Source organism: Bubalus kerabau, chromosome 3 (genome assembly GCF_029407905.1).
Source record: "Bubalus kerabau isolate K-KA32 ecotype Philippines breed swamp buffalo chromosome 3, PCC_UOA_SB_1v2, whole genome shotgun sequence".
In the NCBI taxonomy this organism is placed as follows: domain Eukaryota; kingdom Metazoa; phylum Chordata; class Mammalia; order Artiodactyla; family Bovidae; genus Bubalus; species Bubalus kerabau.
The window spans coordinates 157225268-157246195 of record NC_073626.1 but is presented as its reverse complement, the minus strand read 5'-3'; the positions used below and the strand labels follow the sequence as shown (position 1 = coordinate 157246195).

At 39.1% G+C, this 20928-nt stretch overlaps 1 protein-coding gene across 1 annotated transcript in view; it reads left to right on the top strand.

Moving 5' to 3' along the window:
* ABCA12 (ATP binding cassette subfamily A member 12) overlaps window positions 1–20928 on the top strand; it is a 200977-nt gene that overhangs the window by 50793 nt on the left and 129256 nt on the right. Inside the window, exon 3 of the mRNA XM_055573389.1 lies at window positions 13978–14131. Within this exon, the coding sequence (XP_055429364.1) occupies window positions 13978–14131 (154 nt within the window). The remainder of the gene's footprint in view (window positions 1–13977; window positions 14132–20928) is intronic.

Sequence of the window (20928 nt, the reverse complement as noted above, 5' to 3'; positions counted from 1 at the left end):
TCTGAATGTTGAGCTTTAAGAGAACTTTTTCACTCTCCACTTTCACTTTCATCAAGAGGCTTTTTAGTTCCTCTTCACTTTCTGCCGTAAGGGTGGTGTCATCTGCATATCTGAGGTGATTGATATTTCTCCCCGCAATCTTGATTCCAGCTTGTGTTTCTTCCAGCCCAGCGTTTCTCATGATGTACTCTGCATGTAAGTTAAATAAGCAGGGTGACAATATACAGCCCTGACGTACTCCTTTTCCTATTTGGAACCAGTCTGTTGTTCCATGTCCGGTTCTAACTGTTGCTTCCTGACCTGCATACAGATTTCTCAAGAGGCAGGTCAGGTGGTCTGGTATTCCCATCTCTTTCAGAATTTTCCACAGTTTATTGTGATCCACACAGTCAAAGGCTTTGGCAGTCAATAATGCAGAAATGGATGTTTTTCTGGAACTCTCTTGCTTTTTCTATGATCCAGTGGATGTTGGCAATTTGATCTCTGGTTCCTCTGCCTTTTCTAAAACCAGCTTGAATATCAGGAAGTTCATGGTTCACGTATTGCTGAAGCCTGGCTTGGAGAATTTTGAGCATTCCTTTACTAGCGTGTGAGATGAGTGCAATTGTGCGGTAGTTTGAGCATTCTTTGGCATTGCCTTTCTTTGGGATTGGAATGAAAACTGACCTTTTCCAGTCCTGCGGCCACTGCTGAGTTTTCCAAATTTGCTGGTCCCTTGCTTCACATGGTTACAAATTGTTTTTCTTGTGATAAGGACTTTTAAGATCTACTTAGCTAGAAACTTTCAGTTTTACAATAAAATATTGTTAACTATAGTCACCATGTTATATATTATATCCGCAGGACTTGTTTATCTTATAACTGGAAGTTTATGCCTTTTGACCACAGGGTTTTAAAATTTACATAAATGGTACCCCACTCTAGTATCCTTTAGCATCATACTTTTGAAGCTGGACATTATGTTTTCCCTCAGTATTGCATTTTATATGTTTATTTCTGTTGATTTATACAACTTTACTGTATTCAGTTTGACCATGTACTCCATGCATAGATATATCACAATCTACTTATCCTTGGTCTTTGATGATATCAGTTCTTCATTTTGTTTATTTATGATGGAATTGTGATGCATATTCTTTTATGTCTTTGTGCACCTGTGCACATGTGGTCTAGCATGTATACCTAGAGCTATGTGTATTTTCAATGATGTTGAATGTGGCCAGATGCTTTCCACAGTGTGTGTGTGTGTGTGTGTGTGTGTGTATGTGTGTGTTAGTTGCTCAGTTGTGTCTGACTCTTTGTGACCCCACAAACTGTAGCCCATGAAGCTTCTCTGTCCATGGAATTCTCCAGGCAAGATTACTGGAGTGGATTGCCATTCCCTTCTCCAGAGGATCTTCCCGACCCAGGGATCGAACCCTGGTCTCTTGCATTGCTACACTTCCACAGTGTAGCTTTACTAACATACTTCTTCCCCACCATGGGATGAGAGCTCCCGCTGCTGCATATCCTCTCCAGCACTTGGTGTGGTCAGACTTTTTAAACTTTGGCCTATATGATAGGTGTAAAATGGCATTTCATGATTTCAATTCTATTTTTCTGAGGTACATTATTTTCAGAAAAAAAGAATTTTTTTCTTAGAAAAAATGGGAAATACTAATTGCTATGTTAATATTTTTGACTCTACAACTTAGGAAAATGCCACTGGGGAATTTTTCTCTTTTCTTTCCCAATGAGACAGTGGCTCTGATGAAAAGTTGTTCTACAGAGAGGGAGGGGGAAGGCCATTAATATGTTGTGGTTACAGAGCAAGCCATGGATCACTTAAGTTGTCTCTTTGTGATTGGCAGAAGTCTTAGTAAGAGGATCTTTGGCTTAGGAGAAAGTCAAGTTTGACAAGAAGATGAGACTGCTACTTGTCAGCAGCTCTGCTTGAAAGAAAAGGTTGTGACATACATTTTCCACTGGCAGGTTGTCACAAGAATCATTTGTAAATCAATGTAATATGAATACCAAAGATATGAATATTACACAAGCTGTTGAGGAATGATCAGATTTGGAACCCTGTGATCAGATCCTGTTCTTCCCAAGACCGTCTATTGAATCAGAGAAGTTACTAAGTTCTGCCTTTATAAGACCTAATTCTTTTCTATACAATGCTCCTAGCAATGCATTGCTCTGACTTTTATTCTTATACTGTAATGCACAAAATTCTCTGTGATCATAACTGAATCAGATTTCTGAATGAAAAAAAAAAACCAGTTATTAGTAGCATACTTCTATAGGGATGACAACTGAAGTTCTTTTCTCCATGTCATAACTCTTAATGGGTTATTGAGATCACATTTTAATTTTCAAACATAATTTTCATCTTAAGTGCTTAATACTTCAACATGGCTAACCACATTTTATAGGAGATTCTTCTACTTGTAATAGTTATGATGGATAGGTACCCAGATTTATTTTTCCTGCATAAGTGAGGAAATGACTCATGGTAGAGGTCATAGTGATTTACTTAGTAAATCACTTGCAAAGCTAGGATTAAAAAGGATAATTTTAAACTCTTGTTCCTGTCCTGTACTTCACTCACAAGAGTAATTCCTAAAAGTTAACTCAGAACTTAAGCCAGTTATCAGATAAGCAAAGATTTGGGGGAAAGTTTGCAGGGGATATGTTTCTATCTAACACCAAACAGCTTTACACTATTTTTATTGCCTTAATCAGCATTTTGTATACCAGGACTATGATGATGGTGGCCCAACTTGGAAATGACCTCTGTTACTAGGTGGTAAAGGGAGCTCAGTTCCTCAGTTTCTCCCTAGTCTTTGCCGCTTAGTGGCAGACACTCTCAGGGGTTCTCAGTCACTCACCATTAAGGATGGGTTACTGGATGGTTAGTCACTTTCAAAGATGCTCCTGTGCTGGGTGGGAGCAAATGCACCAGAACCTGCTGAAGTATAGCTCTTGATGCCTGAGCATTAGTATTTCTCTCAATATAGGGAAAGCTGTACCTCTCCCAAAGCATTTGTTTATTTTTATTAATACTGTGAACTGGCTAAATGATCATTTCTTTCAGTTCCTTAGGACATTCAGGCTCAAATTTGTGGTCCATCTCTAATAACATACAGACCTTTGGCACCTATTATGTGCTGATTCTGTTTTTTCTTAATCTTTGTTTGTTCTCATTCAGATTTCCTCATTACCTTATTTTTTTCCATTAGAGAGTGTGTACTTTTAAAAGCCTCCCTAAATCCTTCTGGTAAGAAATTTCCTTCTCCAAACAGTGGCTTGGGTTTTGCTGAAGGACTCCCACATTTGTAATGCACAGTTGTAATGGACTCCCACAAATAAATACTAGGGTGTTTGCTGAATTGCTCTATCTAAGCTAACTTGGTGAAGGGAATTTTAGTACAGTGAGACTCAAAGCCAATACATTTCATTATATAAAAATTACACTCCTGGAAGTGGCGGGTGGGGGTTAGAGGGAAATCTTTCCAGTTCCAGGTCACTTTTCAGTTGGGAGTTTGTGAAAAAATGGGTTAAGACGCTGTTTCCCCATGGAACATTAGTTCACAGGATAGGAACCAGTGCTACCTTAAGAAACAAGAAAAAGAAAGGAAATACATTCTTTTTCCTAAACTCATTTGGTCCCAGAGTTGATGGAAATCCTGATGCTCCCTTTCTTCCCACTCCCCCAATCCCAAACATCACATGGAGAGAAGAATCAGTTCCTCAGTTCATTCTTCCAGTGCAGGCTTTGTGGGTTAACTACCCAGGTACCTGGCTGATATGCAGTGTAGTTAACAATTAGCACAGTCAGAACTCCTGAACAAGTCAGAGCAGATGTGGTGGCCCTGGGAGAAATATCGCTCTTCTGGAGTACCCCCTCTTTTTGCTAAATTTTAGCTGATATTGCTGGATCTGTGTGGGAGGGGAGCTTATCTTAGGGGAGAGGCTGCAACTGATGTGGCTCAGCACAGTGGCTCTCAGCCCACGTCTCTATCAGGTCTTTTTGATATGCCCAATCCACACAGTCATACCAATGTATACCCAGCTTCATATCAGCCTTGCCCCAGAGGCCAGAAGGCTCTCTCCTGGTCAACCACATCCAGAGAAAATTAAGAAATTAAGCTTAATAGGAAGAATGTCCTGCAATGAAGTGAGGAGTCAGGATTAATTTTTTTTTCTTTTAACTTTAACTTAGAAACAAAACTGTTGGCAAGATTCTGTTTGTGAATGGCCATGGCAGGGAGATTTTAAAAATGCAATTGTGAGTCCCTCTGCATAAAAGACAAATTTCAGAAAGGCAAAATACAGGTTATGGTAGGCCATCTAACAGGACAAACAGACCCCACTCACCCAAGATGAATTGTAGAATTCAACATTCTTTGCCAAGTGGGAATACTTTTTAATAGTATTATGGAGATTCTTACTTTTAAATTTCTCCAGAGTCAGTCCATATGGGAGTTTATTATCTAGCATATATGTGTTCCTGTTGTGTGTCCTAGCCTTGAATCAAATCATTTTGTTTATGATTTGAATAGACCATGCCCTTTGGAAGCCATCACCCAGAAGGGTCCCCTTAATATGCAGAAAGAAGGGCTGCTCATTCTGTTCCAGAAACTTAGTAATGTGGGTTATGGAGCCCTTTTGGCTGAACATCAACTTGAGTTGACTGAACATCAACTCAAGTGTGTACTTTGAGGACTGAAGAGATAACATCCAAAGAGACTGCAATATCCCTAGTCCAAACTGCCTCACCCTGTTATCTTAAAAAAAAAATAATAGTAATAAGCCAAAGATACAAAGCAGGCAGGAATCATTCCCCACTTCTTCTCATGCCTGCAACTGCATAGCCAGAGCCCCACATTGTCTCCACAGGGACATTTTTTGCATCTTTGAAAATCCATTGACTGTGGTTCTTAGAAGGAGCTCCAGGGAGAGTGGGAGATGTGGGAAGGATCCCAGCATGCAGAATGCCATCTCAGTCACCCAAATCTGTTCTTTTCTCAATAACTCTAGCCAGTTTGTTGTTGTTGTTCAGTTGCCAAGTCATGTCTAACTCTTTGTGACTCCATGGATTGCAGCACACCAGACCTCCCTGTCACTCATCATCTCCTGGAGTTTGCCCAAGTTCATGTCCATTAAATTGGTGATTCAGCTCAATTGATTGGCCATCCAACCGTCTCATCCTCTGCTACCCTCTTCTCCTTCTGTGTTCAATCTTTCCCAGCATCAGGGTCTTTTCCAATGAGTTGGCTATTTGCATCAGGTGGCCAAAGTATTTGAGCTCTAGCCATTAGACATATACAGATGCCAACCTTTTGTGTATAGGACCTCCTTACCCACCACTTTAAGGATTAAGCATTGTGCCTCAGCCCTCACTGCCAGGGACAGTCTACATTTGCCAACGGATTTGAACTTGGGAAAGCACTTGTGAAGCAAGACTTGTCTGGGGAGAATTAGGAAGGATGTGTCATGACACCACACCCACAGAGCATGCAGTAATTGAAGCACTACACCAGTTGATACAGGTACACATTATGAATTACTAGGGGAAGAAACATGGCATGCAATCCTCTTATCCACCCATTGGTTCACAGCACAGAGATGAGAGACCAGGCAGAACAGCAGAGCCCTAGTCACTGTGTGTGAATTAGACAAATGTTGCAATAACAGTAAGCATTGGTAACTCATGATTCTGTGTGGCCTTTCCTTCCTCAGCGTTCATAGGACTTTACACAAGCTGTATCCAATTAATCTCCCTTGTGCCCCATGAGGTGGCAAGGCCCATTATCCTCAATTTGGTGGATGTGAAAATAGAGACATAGATTAATTTACCCTGGGAATTCAATGAATCAACAGAGGTGGTACCTGTTCTTCAAAGTTTCAGTCTGTTCATTCCAAGATGTACCGAAACTTAACTGAACAAAATATTTTTTTCATTATTGTCCTATGTCATATAGTTCTAGATCCATCCCTGGCCTCTTGTTTTTCATGTGACCTTGAGTAAAATTGTTTGGTCTCTCTGAGGTTATCTGTGAAATGGGTGTACACTTGCCTTACCTGTCCTATAGAGCTGTCATGGGGTTCACATGAAATGCTGCTGCTGCTAAGTCGCTTCAGTCGTGTCCAACTCTGTGCGACCCCATAGACGGCAGCCCACCAGACTCCCCCGTCCCTGGGATTCTCCAGGCAAGAACACTGGAGTGGGTTGCCATTTCCTTCTCCAATGCATGCAAGTGAAAAGTGAAAGTGAAGTCGCTCAGTCGTGTCCGACCCTCAGCGACCCCATGGACTGCAGCCTTGCAGGCTCCCCCGTCCATGGGATTTTCCAGGCAAGAGTACTGGAGTGGGGTGCCATTACATGAAATGATAGCTGTTTAATTCTGTCAAAATGTGAATCTTTTTTTTAAACCAATATTTTACTATGTATTTTCAATTATATTTTATTCACAGTATTTCTGACATTTCAGGAAAACAAATGGCTTCTATATGCAGTTTATATACTAAAACCATGATGAGCTTTGAAATCAGACACTAATTTGCTTTCTTTCTAACACACAAACACACTCATACACAAATACAAATAACCCAGAGTTACATTTTAAAATGTTTAAATGAAAGAAAATTTAATAGAAGAATGAACCTTACTTAGCACCTCCTCAGTGCCAGCCACACAGTATCTGTTCAGTAAACATTTATTTAATAGATGATGGATGAATTCACTTTGTGGATAATAAACTGAGCAGTTGGTGTTAGAGATGTCAATGTGTACTAGCTAGATTTCTGTAGAAACCAAGAACTAAAGGGCCTGTAACAATAAATGTTATTGATTTCATTAATCAATATCAGCCTATCTACTTTTATAAGATACATGAATATAAGGCAATATTATCCTTTGTACTTATCCACTGAGCTTACTGTTAATATATCCATTATTATCCTCTGAACTTACTATACTTGGTGATAAAATTGGAAACTTTGCCTTACAAATAACAAGGATGTATATTATGCTAAAATTCTAAATCATTCTGTCTTACTGTGACCCTCAGGGATTCATCTATTCATTGATTCATTTATTAATATAATTAATAATTGCTTACAATGTGCCAAGCATTGTGCTAAGAAATATGTTAGAACTTTTCTTTCTTTCACATAGCTTATTCTTTAGTCTTTCAAAAGGGCAGTCTTATTGAGCTGATGGCTCTGAAGATTCTCAGTCCTATCAGTATTTCACCCCAAGCTAAGGCCTCTATGGCTTCCCCGGTGGCTCAGCGGTAAAGACCTGACTGCAATGCAGGAGATGTCAGCAGACGTGGGTTCAATCCTTGGGTCAGGAAGATCCCCTGGAGGAGATGGCAATCCACTCCAGTATTCTTGCCTGGGGAATTCCATGGACAGAGGAGGCTGGTGGGCCAGAGTCGCAAAAGTCAGACACAATTGAAGTGACTTAGCATGTGTGTATGCAAGGTCTCTCTGGGCCGTGAAGGTAAAATAAATAAAAGCAGTTTTTCAGAAGGAATGAAGTCAGAAAGATCCGTTGTATTTGATTTTACCTTGTGGTGGGCAGCGGAACAGGATCAGGACAAGCTGATCCTCTAAGTGGAAAGTGTATGGGAAGGAGAACAAGGACAGTCCTGTAGTGCCTGACAATTTGAAATGTCAGGTTTTATGTAGTTCATAATTTTCAATATGTCTTTTACAATGCAATTGAGAATAAAACTTGCTCAAAAACTAGAAGAAGAAAAGGACTTACTTAAATAAATTATTACACCTTTACTTCTGAGATTCATTTTCTTTCTCATATTTGTTTAATTCATATCGGGTTATTGGATCATTTGTATGTAATGTTTCTAGAAATGTTTGTCCTATTTCGTGTGCTTGTCATGGTGTGATGTTTCACAAGGCGACTTCTCATTTGCCTGCTTAGAAGGACTGATACTTTTTCTACAAATGTGACCCTGTATCCAAAAAGTTAAGAAAAACATAACCCCTCAAATGAATAACTCCATATTTTTAAAAGCCAGGATTTTATTCCAAAATTTATCATTCACCTCTTTGCTAGGGTAAAGAACAAATTCCTTTCACCTGAAAACACAAAAAATCACCTAGGTTGGGTTCTGAACTGCTTTGAGAAAAACACAAAGAAACACAGTGGAAGTTCTCCGATTCTACCATTATTATAATATTTACAAATGTCACCAAGGCAGCCTGCAGAATGCTTTCTGAGCCTAATGATGTCAAATGGAAGCAGCTTCATTACCAAAAAGGCTGTGACATTTCTTTCTCTAAAAATACAATAAGTAGAAAATAGTACTTCTATAGATAGTGCCAGTGAGCAACAAGCTCCTGAATTTATTATGGAAGTGGGCAAAAATCCTTCTGTAGTGGTGAAAAAGAAAAAAAAGGAATAAGAGAAGATGTTAGGAAAAATGCATTTGTGGCTATATCAGTGATAAAGAGATAGAGGGCTGGGTGAGAGAAAGGGCAGTAGCAGGAGGAGGAGAGAAAAGAAGACATGGAAACAAGAAGGCGGTGTGTGGAAAGGAAAGACAGAAGACTGAGAAATAGAGAAAAGGGAATAGTAAATAGATTAGTTGAGATAAGGGAAGAGGAAAAGAAGGAGTGAGGATGAGTGCAAGCAAGAAATGAACGAGGGACTTCCCTGGTGGTCCAGTGATTAAGAATCTACCTTCTAATGCATGGGATGCAGGTTTGATCCCATTCAAAAAACTAAAATCCTGGCATCTGACCCATGGCAAATAGGTGGGGAAAAAATAGAAACAGTAACAGAGTTTATTTTCTTGGGCAACAAAATCACTGCCGATGGTGACTGCAGCCATGAAATTAAAAGATGCTTGCTCCTTGGAAGAAAAGCTATGACAAACCTAAATAGTGTATGCAAAAGCAGAGACATCACTTTGTCAACAAATGCCCATATAGTCAAAGCTATGGGGTTTCCAGTGTCATGTATGGATGTGAGAGTTGGACCATAAAGAAGGCTGAGCACTGAAGAATTGATGCCTTTGAACTGTGGTGCCAGAGAAGACTTTGAGAGTCCCTTGGACTGCAAGGAGATCAAACCAGTCAACCCTAAAGGAAATCAACCCTGAATAGTCATTGGAAGGACTGATGCTGAAGCTGAAGCTAGCTCCAATACTTTGGCAACCTGATGCGGGGAGCTGACTCATTTGAAAAACCCTGATGCTGAGAAAGACTGAGGACATGAGGAGAAGGAGGTGACACAGGATGAGCTGGTTGGGTAGCATCATTGACTCAATGGACATGAGTTTAAGGAAACTCTGGAAGGTAATGAAGGACAAGGAATTCTTGCGTGCTGCAGGCAATGGGTCCTGAAGAGTCAGACACGACTGAGTGACTGAACAACAGGGAACTAGTATCCCACATGCTGCAGACAACTAAGGCCATGCATGACAACTAGAGAGTCCCTCACGAAGAGCTGATGTAGCCAAATAAATAAAATAAATAAATATTTTTTTTAAAAAAAGGAATGAATGAGGCAGGAGAGGGAGAAGGACATGTGTAAGAGGTTATCCTCCTGGGGGTTCAGCAAACTACAGTCTACGGACCAAATCCAGTCCATTGCCTTTTCTTGTAAATTAAGCTTTATTGGAATACAAGCTGGCCCATTGATGTGTATATTGTCTATGGCTGCTTTCATGCTACAATGGCAGGGCTGAGTATTTGTGATAGAGCCAGTATGGACCATAGCTTAAAATATTTACTATCTAACTCTAATGGAAAAGTTTGCAATCTAATGTTCAGTTCAGTTCAGTCACTCAGTCATGTCTGACTCTTTGAGACCCCATGGACTGCAGCAGGCCAGGCCTCCCTGTCCATCACCAACTCCCAGAGCTTGCTCAAGCTCATGTCCATCAAGCCGGTGAAGCCATCTAACCATCTCATCCTCTGTCATCCTGTTCTCCTCCTGCCTTCAATCTTTCCCAGCATCAGGGTCTTTTCAAATGAGTCAGCTCTTCGCATCAGGTGGTCAAATTATAGGAGCGTCAGCTTCAGCATCAGTCCTTACAGTAAATATTCAGGATTGATTTCCTTTAGGATGAACTGGTTGGATCTCCTTGCAGTCTAAGGGACTTGCAAGAGTCTTCTCTAACACCACAGTTCAAAAGCATCAATTCTTCTGCACTCAGCTTTCTTTATAGTCCAACTCTCACATCCATACATGACCACAGGAAAAACCATAGCTTTGACTAGATGGACCTTTGTCAGCAAAGTAATGTCTCTGCTTTTTAATATGCTATCTAGGTTGATCATAACTTTTCTTCCAAGGAGCAAGCGTCTTTTGATTTCATGGCTGCAGTCACCATCTGCAGTGGTTTTGGAGCCCAAGAAAATAAAGCCTGTCAGTAATCTAATCTTACTGTTCTTAAACTTTAGTGTGCATCAGAATTGCCTGGAGGGCTTGTTAAAATAAAGATTGCTGAACCCCATCCTCATAGGTTTTGGTTAAGTAGATCTGAGGTAGGATCTCAAATTTTCCTTTCTAATAAGTTTCCAGGTGATGCTGGTTCTGTTGGGCCAGGGCTTGCACTTTGACAACTACTGCTTTTATTTGTACATAATGTCACACATCAATATTGTCCTGAATAAGGATGTTTGTGCAGCAAGGGAAAGGAAAACCAAACTTGATCCTCTTTCTAGATAAACATAGATGTACAGATGGATATCATAATTCTTTACAAAGTATCTTTTAAAAAGTATCTTTAAAAAATTTTTTAACTGGATTTTTTTATAATGCCTATTTCATTCTTAAAACAATGACAACTAAATTTGATTTAGTTAAAAGCTTAGTTAACTGGTAGTTTACTATTAAAAATGTTTGCTTTGCATCCATTCCCTGTAATAACATTTCATGGCTACATGGGATACAATAGGTGCTTAATAAATCAGTGTTATTGTTGTTGCCACAGACGCTCTTATTTTAATGAGTATATGGTTCTTGTTAAAAGGTGATGGTAAAATACATAATTCTGGCAGTTCATGTTCTGCACAACACTGTGTTAGCTTAACTTTGTACACACGTCAGCCAGTTCCTCTTTTCCTTGAACCCATTGTAACAGGTTAAACATCAATTATCAAAAAACTGCATAATGTTGACTGTCTATACTTTTTGAACACAATAGGGTCTTGTTTCTGAAGAGATTCCTTAATGAGTTTTCCTATAAAATAGGCATATCTATTATTAATCACATCAAGGAATGTTGTAGGTTTAAATTCTTTCAAATTTTTCTTTACTAACTTACAAACTGTCATTAGTTCCAGAATAAGTAACACTGGCTGTAATGTTCCACCTCTTCCTAGATCTTCTTCCCCTGACATCTTTTCCCTTCTTTTCCTCTATTCCTCTATTCCTACAGCTGAACTGCCATTGTTTTCAGCACTAGGTCAGTCACACCATCTGCTTGATGAGTGCTTTAGGGGAGAGGGATCATCTGTAGCCCTTCTATCTGCCTTCCATTCTGATGACTCCCTGCACATGCTTGAGATGGACTAGGAATAACCCCATACCCCGAATGAGCGGTTCCGGGTGGGATCTGTGTAACGGGGTGACTTACCATTCATGGTGAAATTCCACTGCAGAACTGTAGAGGTGTGTATGGCAGAATGTTGTGACAGAGTGATGTGAACCGCTAACAGGCAGTTTGCTGCTCTTGAGCTTATTCAGGGAATCGTGCTACGATGAAAACACTGAAGGTTCACTCCAGTTATCACTTGTTTAATATTAGGGAAGACACTGGTCTTTCTGGTATCAGAAAAAGAAGCTTCTTAGAAGGTAGTAATGAGTAGTCTGGTGGATTTCTTTCCAATTTTGTTTGAATTTTCAAAACTTTAATCCATACTGGTGTTATTGTGTTAGTTTTTCCTGTGGTTGCTGTAACAAATTACCACAAACTTTGTGACTTAGAAAAAGCACTAACTTATTAAGTTACCGTTCTAGAGTTCAGAAGTCCAGGATTTATTTAGTCTTTGTGAGTTAAAGGTGTTGGCAGGGCTGCATTCTTTCTGGAGGCTCTAGGAGGATCTGTTTTCTGGCTTCTAGAGGGAGAAGGCAATGGCACCCCACTCCAGTACTCTTGCCTGGAAAATCCCATGGACGGAGGAGCCTGGTAGGCTGTGGTCCATCGGGTCGTGAAAAGTCGGACACGACTGAGCAACTTCACTTTCACTTTTCACTTTCATGCATTGGAGAAGGAAATGGCAACCCACTCCAGTATTCTTGGCCTGGAGACTCCCAGGCACGGGGGGGAGCATGGTGGCCTGCTGTCTATGGGGTCACACAGAGTCGGACATGACTGAAGAGACTTAGCAGCAGCAGAAGAGGTTGCCCACTTTCCTTGGCTTTTGGCTCTTTCCTCCACGTTCAAAGTCTACAGTATTGCATCTTTCAGTCTCTCCATTTTGTTTCCTCTTATTTCCTGGCCAATTTTCCTACTACCTCTTCCTTTTTATTTTCAATTTTTTAAAAAAATATCTGTATTTAAGTTACTTAAATTTCTACTTATTATTCTTTCTATTAATAATGCATACTTAGCCTCATTGCTCTTACTATTTTTTCTTTTTTAAAAAAAATTCTTTATGTTTATAATGAAAACATCTGTACTGCCACTCATTTTAATAGGTTCATGAGAACTTAAGGTTTCACTTTTCAGTCTTTGGTCAAAATTATCCTCATGGTTTCTAAAGCTTTTTTGAAAATTCATTTTTTTTTTGTAGAGCCACTTAATTTATTTATTATGCTTTATAACTTACATATACATTGGACATATTTTATATATATCAAGTGGTATATAATAAAAATATTTAAAGATTTCCTTACAAATTTTTGGTGATTTGTTCAGCTGATCAATACTAGTTTTGTGACCTCTTTACAATCAGCAGGTCATATTATTAGCAGGAAGCCAGTGTTTTAGTACCTAACCTAATTTTGTGAAAAGATTTGTAATTCACAGCTTGCATGTGGCTTAACTCGTGTATGCTATCATCATATTTTATAAAGCAAATTTTAAAGGTTATAAAACCGGTTAACTGCTACAATAATTGTGTCTTTAATATTAGGGACTATCTGCATATTCATTCATATCATTATTATTGGTTTTTAAATAGGAAGAAAATATTGTGTGTATAGGATAATTTAAAATTTTGAGGACATCAAAAATATTTCCTGCATCTGGAAGATTGGCTTCATTTATAATGCCTTTGATTACAAAAGAAGATATGTATATTGTAGGAAAAAATAGTTAATATATAATCAAATGAAAGTAAACAAGGTCATGTGAAATATACCACTAAGGAAAAAAAATTCCTCCAATTCAAAAGAAATGATACAAATGAACTTATTTATAAAATAAAAACCAACTCACAGACTTAGAGAATGAACTTTTTATTTTTATTATTAAAACTTATTTATTGTTTATTTGACCTTGCCACCTGGCATGTAGGAATCTTATTTTCCTGACCAAGGATCAAACCCACTTCCCTTGTAGTGGAAGCACAGAGTCTTAATCACTGGACCGCCAGTGAAGCCCTGCTCCAGATTTTTTAATATACCACATATATTTATATATTTTTGAAAAAATTATGGCTATTCTGGTCATACTGTTTTCTGATCTACTCTTTTAAATTAGCAATGTATTATAAATATCTATATTACTTGACATTTTTATTGGTTGCATTGCATTTTATTATATGGATAATATAATATGGATTTATTGTTAACACTCCAGCAAACATTCTTGCAGCTAGTTCTTTAGAATAAATCCCAGGAAGAGAAATTTGTGGGGCAACAAGCATTTTAAAGTCTTTTGATCCATGGGGGACCCAAACAGTCATAATCCAGAAGATAATTTCACAGAATGGTTACTGCACCTCTTTCCCGTCCCAAGGAAACATCATAGTGATTTAATAACTGTTTGCTTTTTTTTTGACTTTCAGGTTACCTTGCACCTCGAAACCTTCCTAGTACTGGATTCTTCCCGTTCCTGCAAACCCTACTCTGTGACACAGACTCTAAATGCAAAGACACACCCTATGGGCCACAAGACCTGCTTCGTAGGAAAGGAATTAACGGAGCACTATTTAAAGACAGGTAGGGGCATCTCCCAAGTGTATTTAGTTGCTTTGAGAGATCAAGTCTTGTTTCCTTATGAAATATATGGGAAGCCATCCTAGGTTAGATATACAATTTTATTTTCTATATCTACAAATGTGATGATCTAAATATGAAAGAACAAAGTGGTTGCAAACTGGAATTACCATGTTTATGTGGAATTAGGTATAATCCACTTTGGATGAATTACTCAGTTTTTGCTTATGCTCCCTTGAGGGATAAGAGAGGGAAAGACAAATTGGGAGACTGGAACAAACATATACACACTACTATATATAAAATAGATAGCTATAAGAACCTGCTGTATAGAACAGGGAACTCTACTCAATACTCTGTAATGGTCTATATGGGAAAAGAGTCTTTGAAAAAGGTGATTACATGTATATACATCTGTACACCTTTGCTGTACACCTGAAACTAACACAGGATTATAAATCAACTATGGTGGTAGTTTAGCTGCTAAGTTGTGTCCAACTCTGGTGACCCCATGGACCATAAGCCTGTTAGGCTCCTCTGTCCATGGAATTTTCCAGGCAAGAATACTGGAGTGGGTTGCCATTTCCTTCTTCAAGGGATCTTCTGGACCCATGGATCCAACCCAGGTCTCCTGCATCACAGACTGATTCTTTACCAACTGAGCTACCAGAGAAGCCCCCAAAAATTGACTATAAAAAAAATCAACTATACTCTAATTGAAAAAAAATACTGGATAGTCAAGGCAGTCATTCTTAACTTCCCTCAGGGATTCTCTATCCTACTTCAAATTGTCAGTGGCATTGCCCTAAGACTGGATCACAAACATAAGATATAGGACAAGGTCAGGGATATTATCTTCTATGTGGTACTACTAGATATAACAGAAACCAGGAAATGCAAATAAGGAAATAGGGATCTAGAAATCAACGTAATAAAGTTGGAAGTATACTTAATTGAAGAACCACCTTTAAATGAGGTTAATGTGTCCTATTTTATGGTATGAGAAGCTGAAGAATAAAGATAGGGAATCTAGACCATTTGCAACCTCAGTTTTCCATCCTGAGATTTTAAATCTAGTAGAAGTCAAGAGCCTAACCATTTGTAGAAATAATAACATTGTAATCTGAATCAACCATGAGATTATTTTGGTAGAGAATTTTTTGTGTGTTTCTCAAGAAAAGATGATATTTATCTGTAATCAGAGATATTTTGTCCCTCAAATTTTCATTTAAATTCATTGGCATGTAGCACCATTTCTCCTTCAATATTATCATCATGATTTTGATTATCAGTTAGTATGGGTAATACTTTGAGAGAGTAAGTAACTGCAAGCTATTTAACATAAAATATCAACATGTTAAGAATTATCTTTGGAAATGATTTGAGATACAATGTAATTGTTGGGTTGCTAGTTCACACTGGTTTTTATTGTGTCAATAAGTAATTTAGTCTTTATGCATAAAGTGCTCTGATGTTCACTGATTTATTTATCAATATATTCAAGAAATAGTGGCTGAGAAATTTCTGTGTGCCAGGCATCATTCTAGGCACTGTAATACAGAGATGAACCAAACAAATTCTCTACCCTTTTGTTACTTGTATTCTAATGGAAAAGCAAAAAAGCAGTCAAATGAATAAATAGCATGCTGCTGCTGCTGCTAAGTTGCTTCAGTCGTGTCCGACTCTGTGCGACCCCGTAGACGGCAGCCCACCAGGCTCCTGCGTCCATGGGATTCTCCAGGCAAGAGTACTGGAGTGGGTTGCCATTGCCTTCTCCAATGCATTAAAGTGAAAAGTGAAAGTGAAGTCACTCAGTCGTGTCCGACTCTTAGCGACCCCACGGACTGCACCCTACCTGTGTCCATGGGATTCTCCAGGCAAGAGTACTGGAGTGGGTTGCCATTGCCCATAATCACCAATAATAATAAATGTTCCGGCAAGAAAATAGAGCAAATTAAGAGGTAGAAACTGAAAGGTGAGAATTAAATAGGAAAATAGGATAGCAAAAGAAGGGCCTCTGTTGGAAGGTGACATCTGAGTGGAGACCAACAAGGACCGGGAGAAGCCAGCACCAGCATATGAACATCTAGAAGAGAAAGTCCCAGGCAGAGAAGCAGTCAGTGATCCTGAAATGGGGACACACTTGATCATTTAGAGGAATAGAAACTTGCCTAATACAGATAGAACATAGTGCAGGATGATGAAAAGGGTAAGGGATTTGTTGAAAAAAATGAAAAACCCCAGAGAAAGAGCAGGAAGCATCAAACAGGTAAGGAAACGAAAGGAATTTGCCAACTGTTTTTAGTATAATGAGAAGCCATTGGAAATTTTTAAACAGGGAAATGGCATGGCATATTGTTTGTGAGACTAATGTTCTAAGCATATACAAGCATTACCTCAACTAGCAGCTAGTTGTGTATCTCTGCAAGGAGAACAAAAGATGACTAGAGCTATTGTCCCCCCGGGTACTCAGTGTAGAGATAAAGTGAATGAATCCTTTATTCATTCAACTAGTTCACAGTCTCTGTGTCCCTGTGTGAGTGATGAGTTAGGCATGATTTATGCCTGTGTTCTAGCAGGAGAAAAGTGAAAGTGAAAGTGTTAGCTGCTCAGTCGTGTCTGACTCTTTGCAACCCCATGGACGATAGCCCATCAGGCCCCTCTGTTCATGGGATTCTCCAGGCAAGAATACTGGAGCGGGTTGCCATTCCCTTCTTTCCAACCCAGGGATCCAGCACAGGCCTCCTGCATTGTAGATGGATTCTTTACCATCTGGGCTAGCAGGAGAAGGTAAATGATAAATGAGTGATAATAGGAGATAGTGCAAAAAAAGAATGCCAGGAGGAAATTGAAGCAAGACATCCTCTATATTTAGAGTAGAAAGAGAGCTTTCAGCTGATGTAATCAGGTAAACCTTCATGGAGAAATTGTACTTGAGATGGACATTTCGTGAACCAAGTGTTAGAGGCGATATGAGGGAAATTACTGTCCATTATTTACAAACTGGATCCACTTGGTGCTCTCTTCTTTGTATCTTTTTTTTTTCTCATGAAGAACTAACTAACAACAAGGAGAATAGTTATCAATATTTAAGAAGTCTATCTATACATATTATCACCCCCCCAAAAGTATTTTTCTGTGTATTTCTATGGAGCCCCCTGAGATGAAGCATTGAGTTGATTTTAGAACTAAGGTTAAAGTCCAAGTTTATTTTTAGCTTCTGTTGGTTATTCTCTAGATAGCTGATCATGTCTCTTTTTTTCCACTTTTATTCTAATCTCCAGATTAGAGCTCAAGCTGTATATTGCTGTATATTCAGTATTTTCTCTAAACTACCAAGTAATTGGAGCTTAATTTGGAAGTTACATGCACTAATAAAATTGCATTAATGATATCTCCCACCACGCTATTAATTTTTATGTATTATATAGCCATACAATGAAACTGGGACGTGGTAACTAGGTAAGCCATTCCATACTGGGTAGGTCATTTCACTAAAGTGCTTCCCTTTGGTGAAAGATTCACTAGCATAGCCACATTAAGAAACAAAACAGTCTTCCTTTTCTGTTTGCTAAGTGAGGGGAAAAAAGGCTATCTTCGGCCTTCTCAAAGGAGGCCCACCATGTTTAATAGAATGCTCTTCTTAAAGACAGGATCACACTGAGGTCACTACTTACTGGCCAGTTGCCAGGTGTTTTGATGCATTTTTGCATTAGCACCAGTCTTCTGTTATTAAATTCATACTTCTTTAAGCATTAGCTTAAGGATGAGGTGGTTTAAAAAAAATTCGACCACCAACTCAGCATCAACTGTAACTAGCTGTCTGAAAGAAGAGATGATCACGTTTATTGTTTTCTCGCTCTTTTGCACAAGGGATGATCCAACATCACAGGACTTACCCTTATGGTCCTTCCTCCCTGCACTGCCTCTAAGAATACATCAGAACAGTGGGGGCTCCTGACTGTGCTGTTGCTCACACAGCTGGCAAATGGCAAAGATCATCTTGCAGAGCTCCCAGGGTCATTATTTGGAGAAACAATTCAGCCTTCCTGCAGCTCCTGCTGGGCAACTGCCTCTATGGATTTACTCCTTGTCTCTGTCGTGTTGACACTCATCCATGACCCATGGTTTCCAAATTCATACCTTTGTTCGTAGTATCAAATGGCTCCTATAGAAACTAAAACACAGCAAATCTGATTCTATTCAGAGGCATTTTTTTTAAAGTACCAAGGCTTTTGTTTAGTAGTGAAAAATATGTATGTGTTTAGAAACTAAAGATATTATTGGGAATCTGGGGTAACTGGAAATAGAACAGGTATGCATCCTCATTTGACTATGAACATGAAGTAAGATGTATTAGGTTTCATAACTGTATTAATTTCAGAGTAATGGATAACCATCTAGTAATCATTTTAGTGAGTATCTGTATAAAAATAAAGGTGAAAACATCATTTATCAAAAACAAAGTGGAAGGAAGTCTTTAACTGCCATGCAGGCAAAATTGTTAATTCATTGAGTTAGAATGTATTGAACATGTACATGTGCTGGAGACTATCCAAGTTACTGTGGATACAGATGACCTTACATGCTGGATTCCCATAAAAACTTAAAATCTGGTGAGAGAAAGACAGAAACTACTAAACAGGTAAATTAATCTGTCACATGGTAAATGTGATGACTGTTTCGTTCTCACTGTGCCTAAAACATTAGACAACAGATGGTGAATAGTTATATAGGCACTCTGAGACATTGTTTCTGTCTGAAGAATATATATCTTACTGTTGGATATTTTATTGGAGTAGAGAGAGGGTTGGGTGGGGAGATATCAGAAGAGTGCTCCAGAGACCTCTATGGGTGAGATCATGAAGGTCAGATAGGGTGGTAGTTACCAGACTAGAGGAAGGTATATTTGAAATAGAAAAAGAAGGGCTTTCCTGGTGGCTCAGTGGTAAAAAAATCTGCCTGCGAATGCAGGAGATGTGGATTCAATCCCTGGGTCGAGAAGCTGTCTTAGAGAAGTAAATGGCAACACACTCCAGTATCCTTGCCTGGAAAATCCCATGGACAGAGGACCCTGGTGGGCTACAACCCAGCGGGTTGCAAAAGAGTTGGACACTGCTTAGTGACTAAACAACAGCAACAACATAGAAAAAGAATCTCAGAGCCTAAGAAAGAAATTAATGGTGATCCTTGTATAGTCAGTTTAAAGGAATAGGCAGACAGCTTTGCTACTGACCGTGATGGCAGAATTACAAATTCCTTTGTGATGTTGCCAGATTACTCTCCCTGTCAGGGCTAGGTAGAACATAGTATGTACAGGGTTATCTGAAAGCTACTGCAATGTTATCTCCTCCCCCATATTCTACACGCTTCTGATGTGCATCTGCCCCAAAGACATTTCCTCATCTGCCCCACCATGGTGCCTCTGAAAACTTTTAGAAATGTATTAGCTCAGATATAACATCTCCAAAGTCCCTGCAAATAATATAAAAAGCCCTTGGACAGAGCAACATATTAAGGCATTTCTAAATCTTAACACCTTGACTGATCGTTGATTGGCAAGTGAGCCACCTGGAAGAGAGGTGCATGTTGAACATGGGCATGCACATGGGCATGCAGGGATTATATCTGAATAGGGAAGACCTTGAAGGAATGAACACGAGGACGAAATTCAAGAAATTATGAAAAAGTTAAAATTTTCCTGTGAATGACTTCTGCTCGGGGGTAGTCAGGAAGGACGACTGTATAACCAAGGAGGCCTTAATGCCGTTATAACATTCTTATTTGTCCCTAAAGTTAGTAACACCTGTCATCTGAGGCTGGAGTCAGAACTGGGCCTGGAGCATGTTTCACACCTTCTTTCCAGGTGTCACTGTATTACCTGTATAACTATATTTCAGGGGGAAAAGGGAAAATAGAATAAGTTTAATCCTTAGAGACAAAAAAAATGTCAGAATTTTCTTTTTAGGATTTGCCATATGTGTCTTTCCTAGAAGCAATTCCTTTCAAAGACAGAATTACCATGGTGCACATGGATGCCACCCACACAGGTAGTCTTTCCCACTCACAGGAAATACAAAGACATTCAGTATAAGTGCATAAATCCTACCGCTAGGATGATATTATAAATGTGACATTTCCCAAAAGGAACTGTTGGTAGACATGTCTGAGAAGAAATAAAACTACTCAGCCTAGATTCCTTCCCAATATCTTAAGTTTAACATTTTGAATCCAAGATGTTCCCCTTATTAATTCCCTTTTGAAGTAAAGCACTATAAATGTGGTAGAGTCAGAATCCACTTCTTCAGCATCTTAGTGGCAATGCTCTTAACCATCTCCCTGGTACTGGACATGTGAACTGGGTCTGGTAAAAGTCAAAATGATGCCATGGGCCACTTGGAGATTTGACTCAGCCTTTTTTGCCTCACCCAGAAGATTGAATTTTCTGGATCCAGATGAGCTTACATGCTAGACTCAAGAGGCACCTAAGTTTTGCATAGTGCCTTAATATACCTCCCAGAGATATCCAGTATGAGAAAGATTCTCTCAGACTTCCTTATACCTATTCTGAATTCCTGAATAGGATTTTTAAATCTCCTGAGTTGGTCCTAGGGAGTTGATGAGGGGTAAGTCGTCATTGAATAAATCCACTTCTCTGTCATAGCCTAGTACAGTGTTGCTACTTGGGGCCAGAGAATTCTTTGTTGTGCTGTGCATTGTAGAATGTTTAGTAGCATCCCTGGTCTCTACCCTCATCCCTGGCCTCTAGATACAAGTAGCATCACTCCTATCCAGTGTTA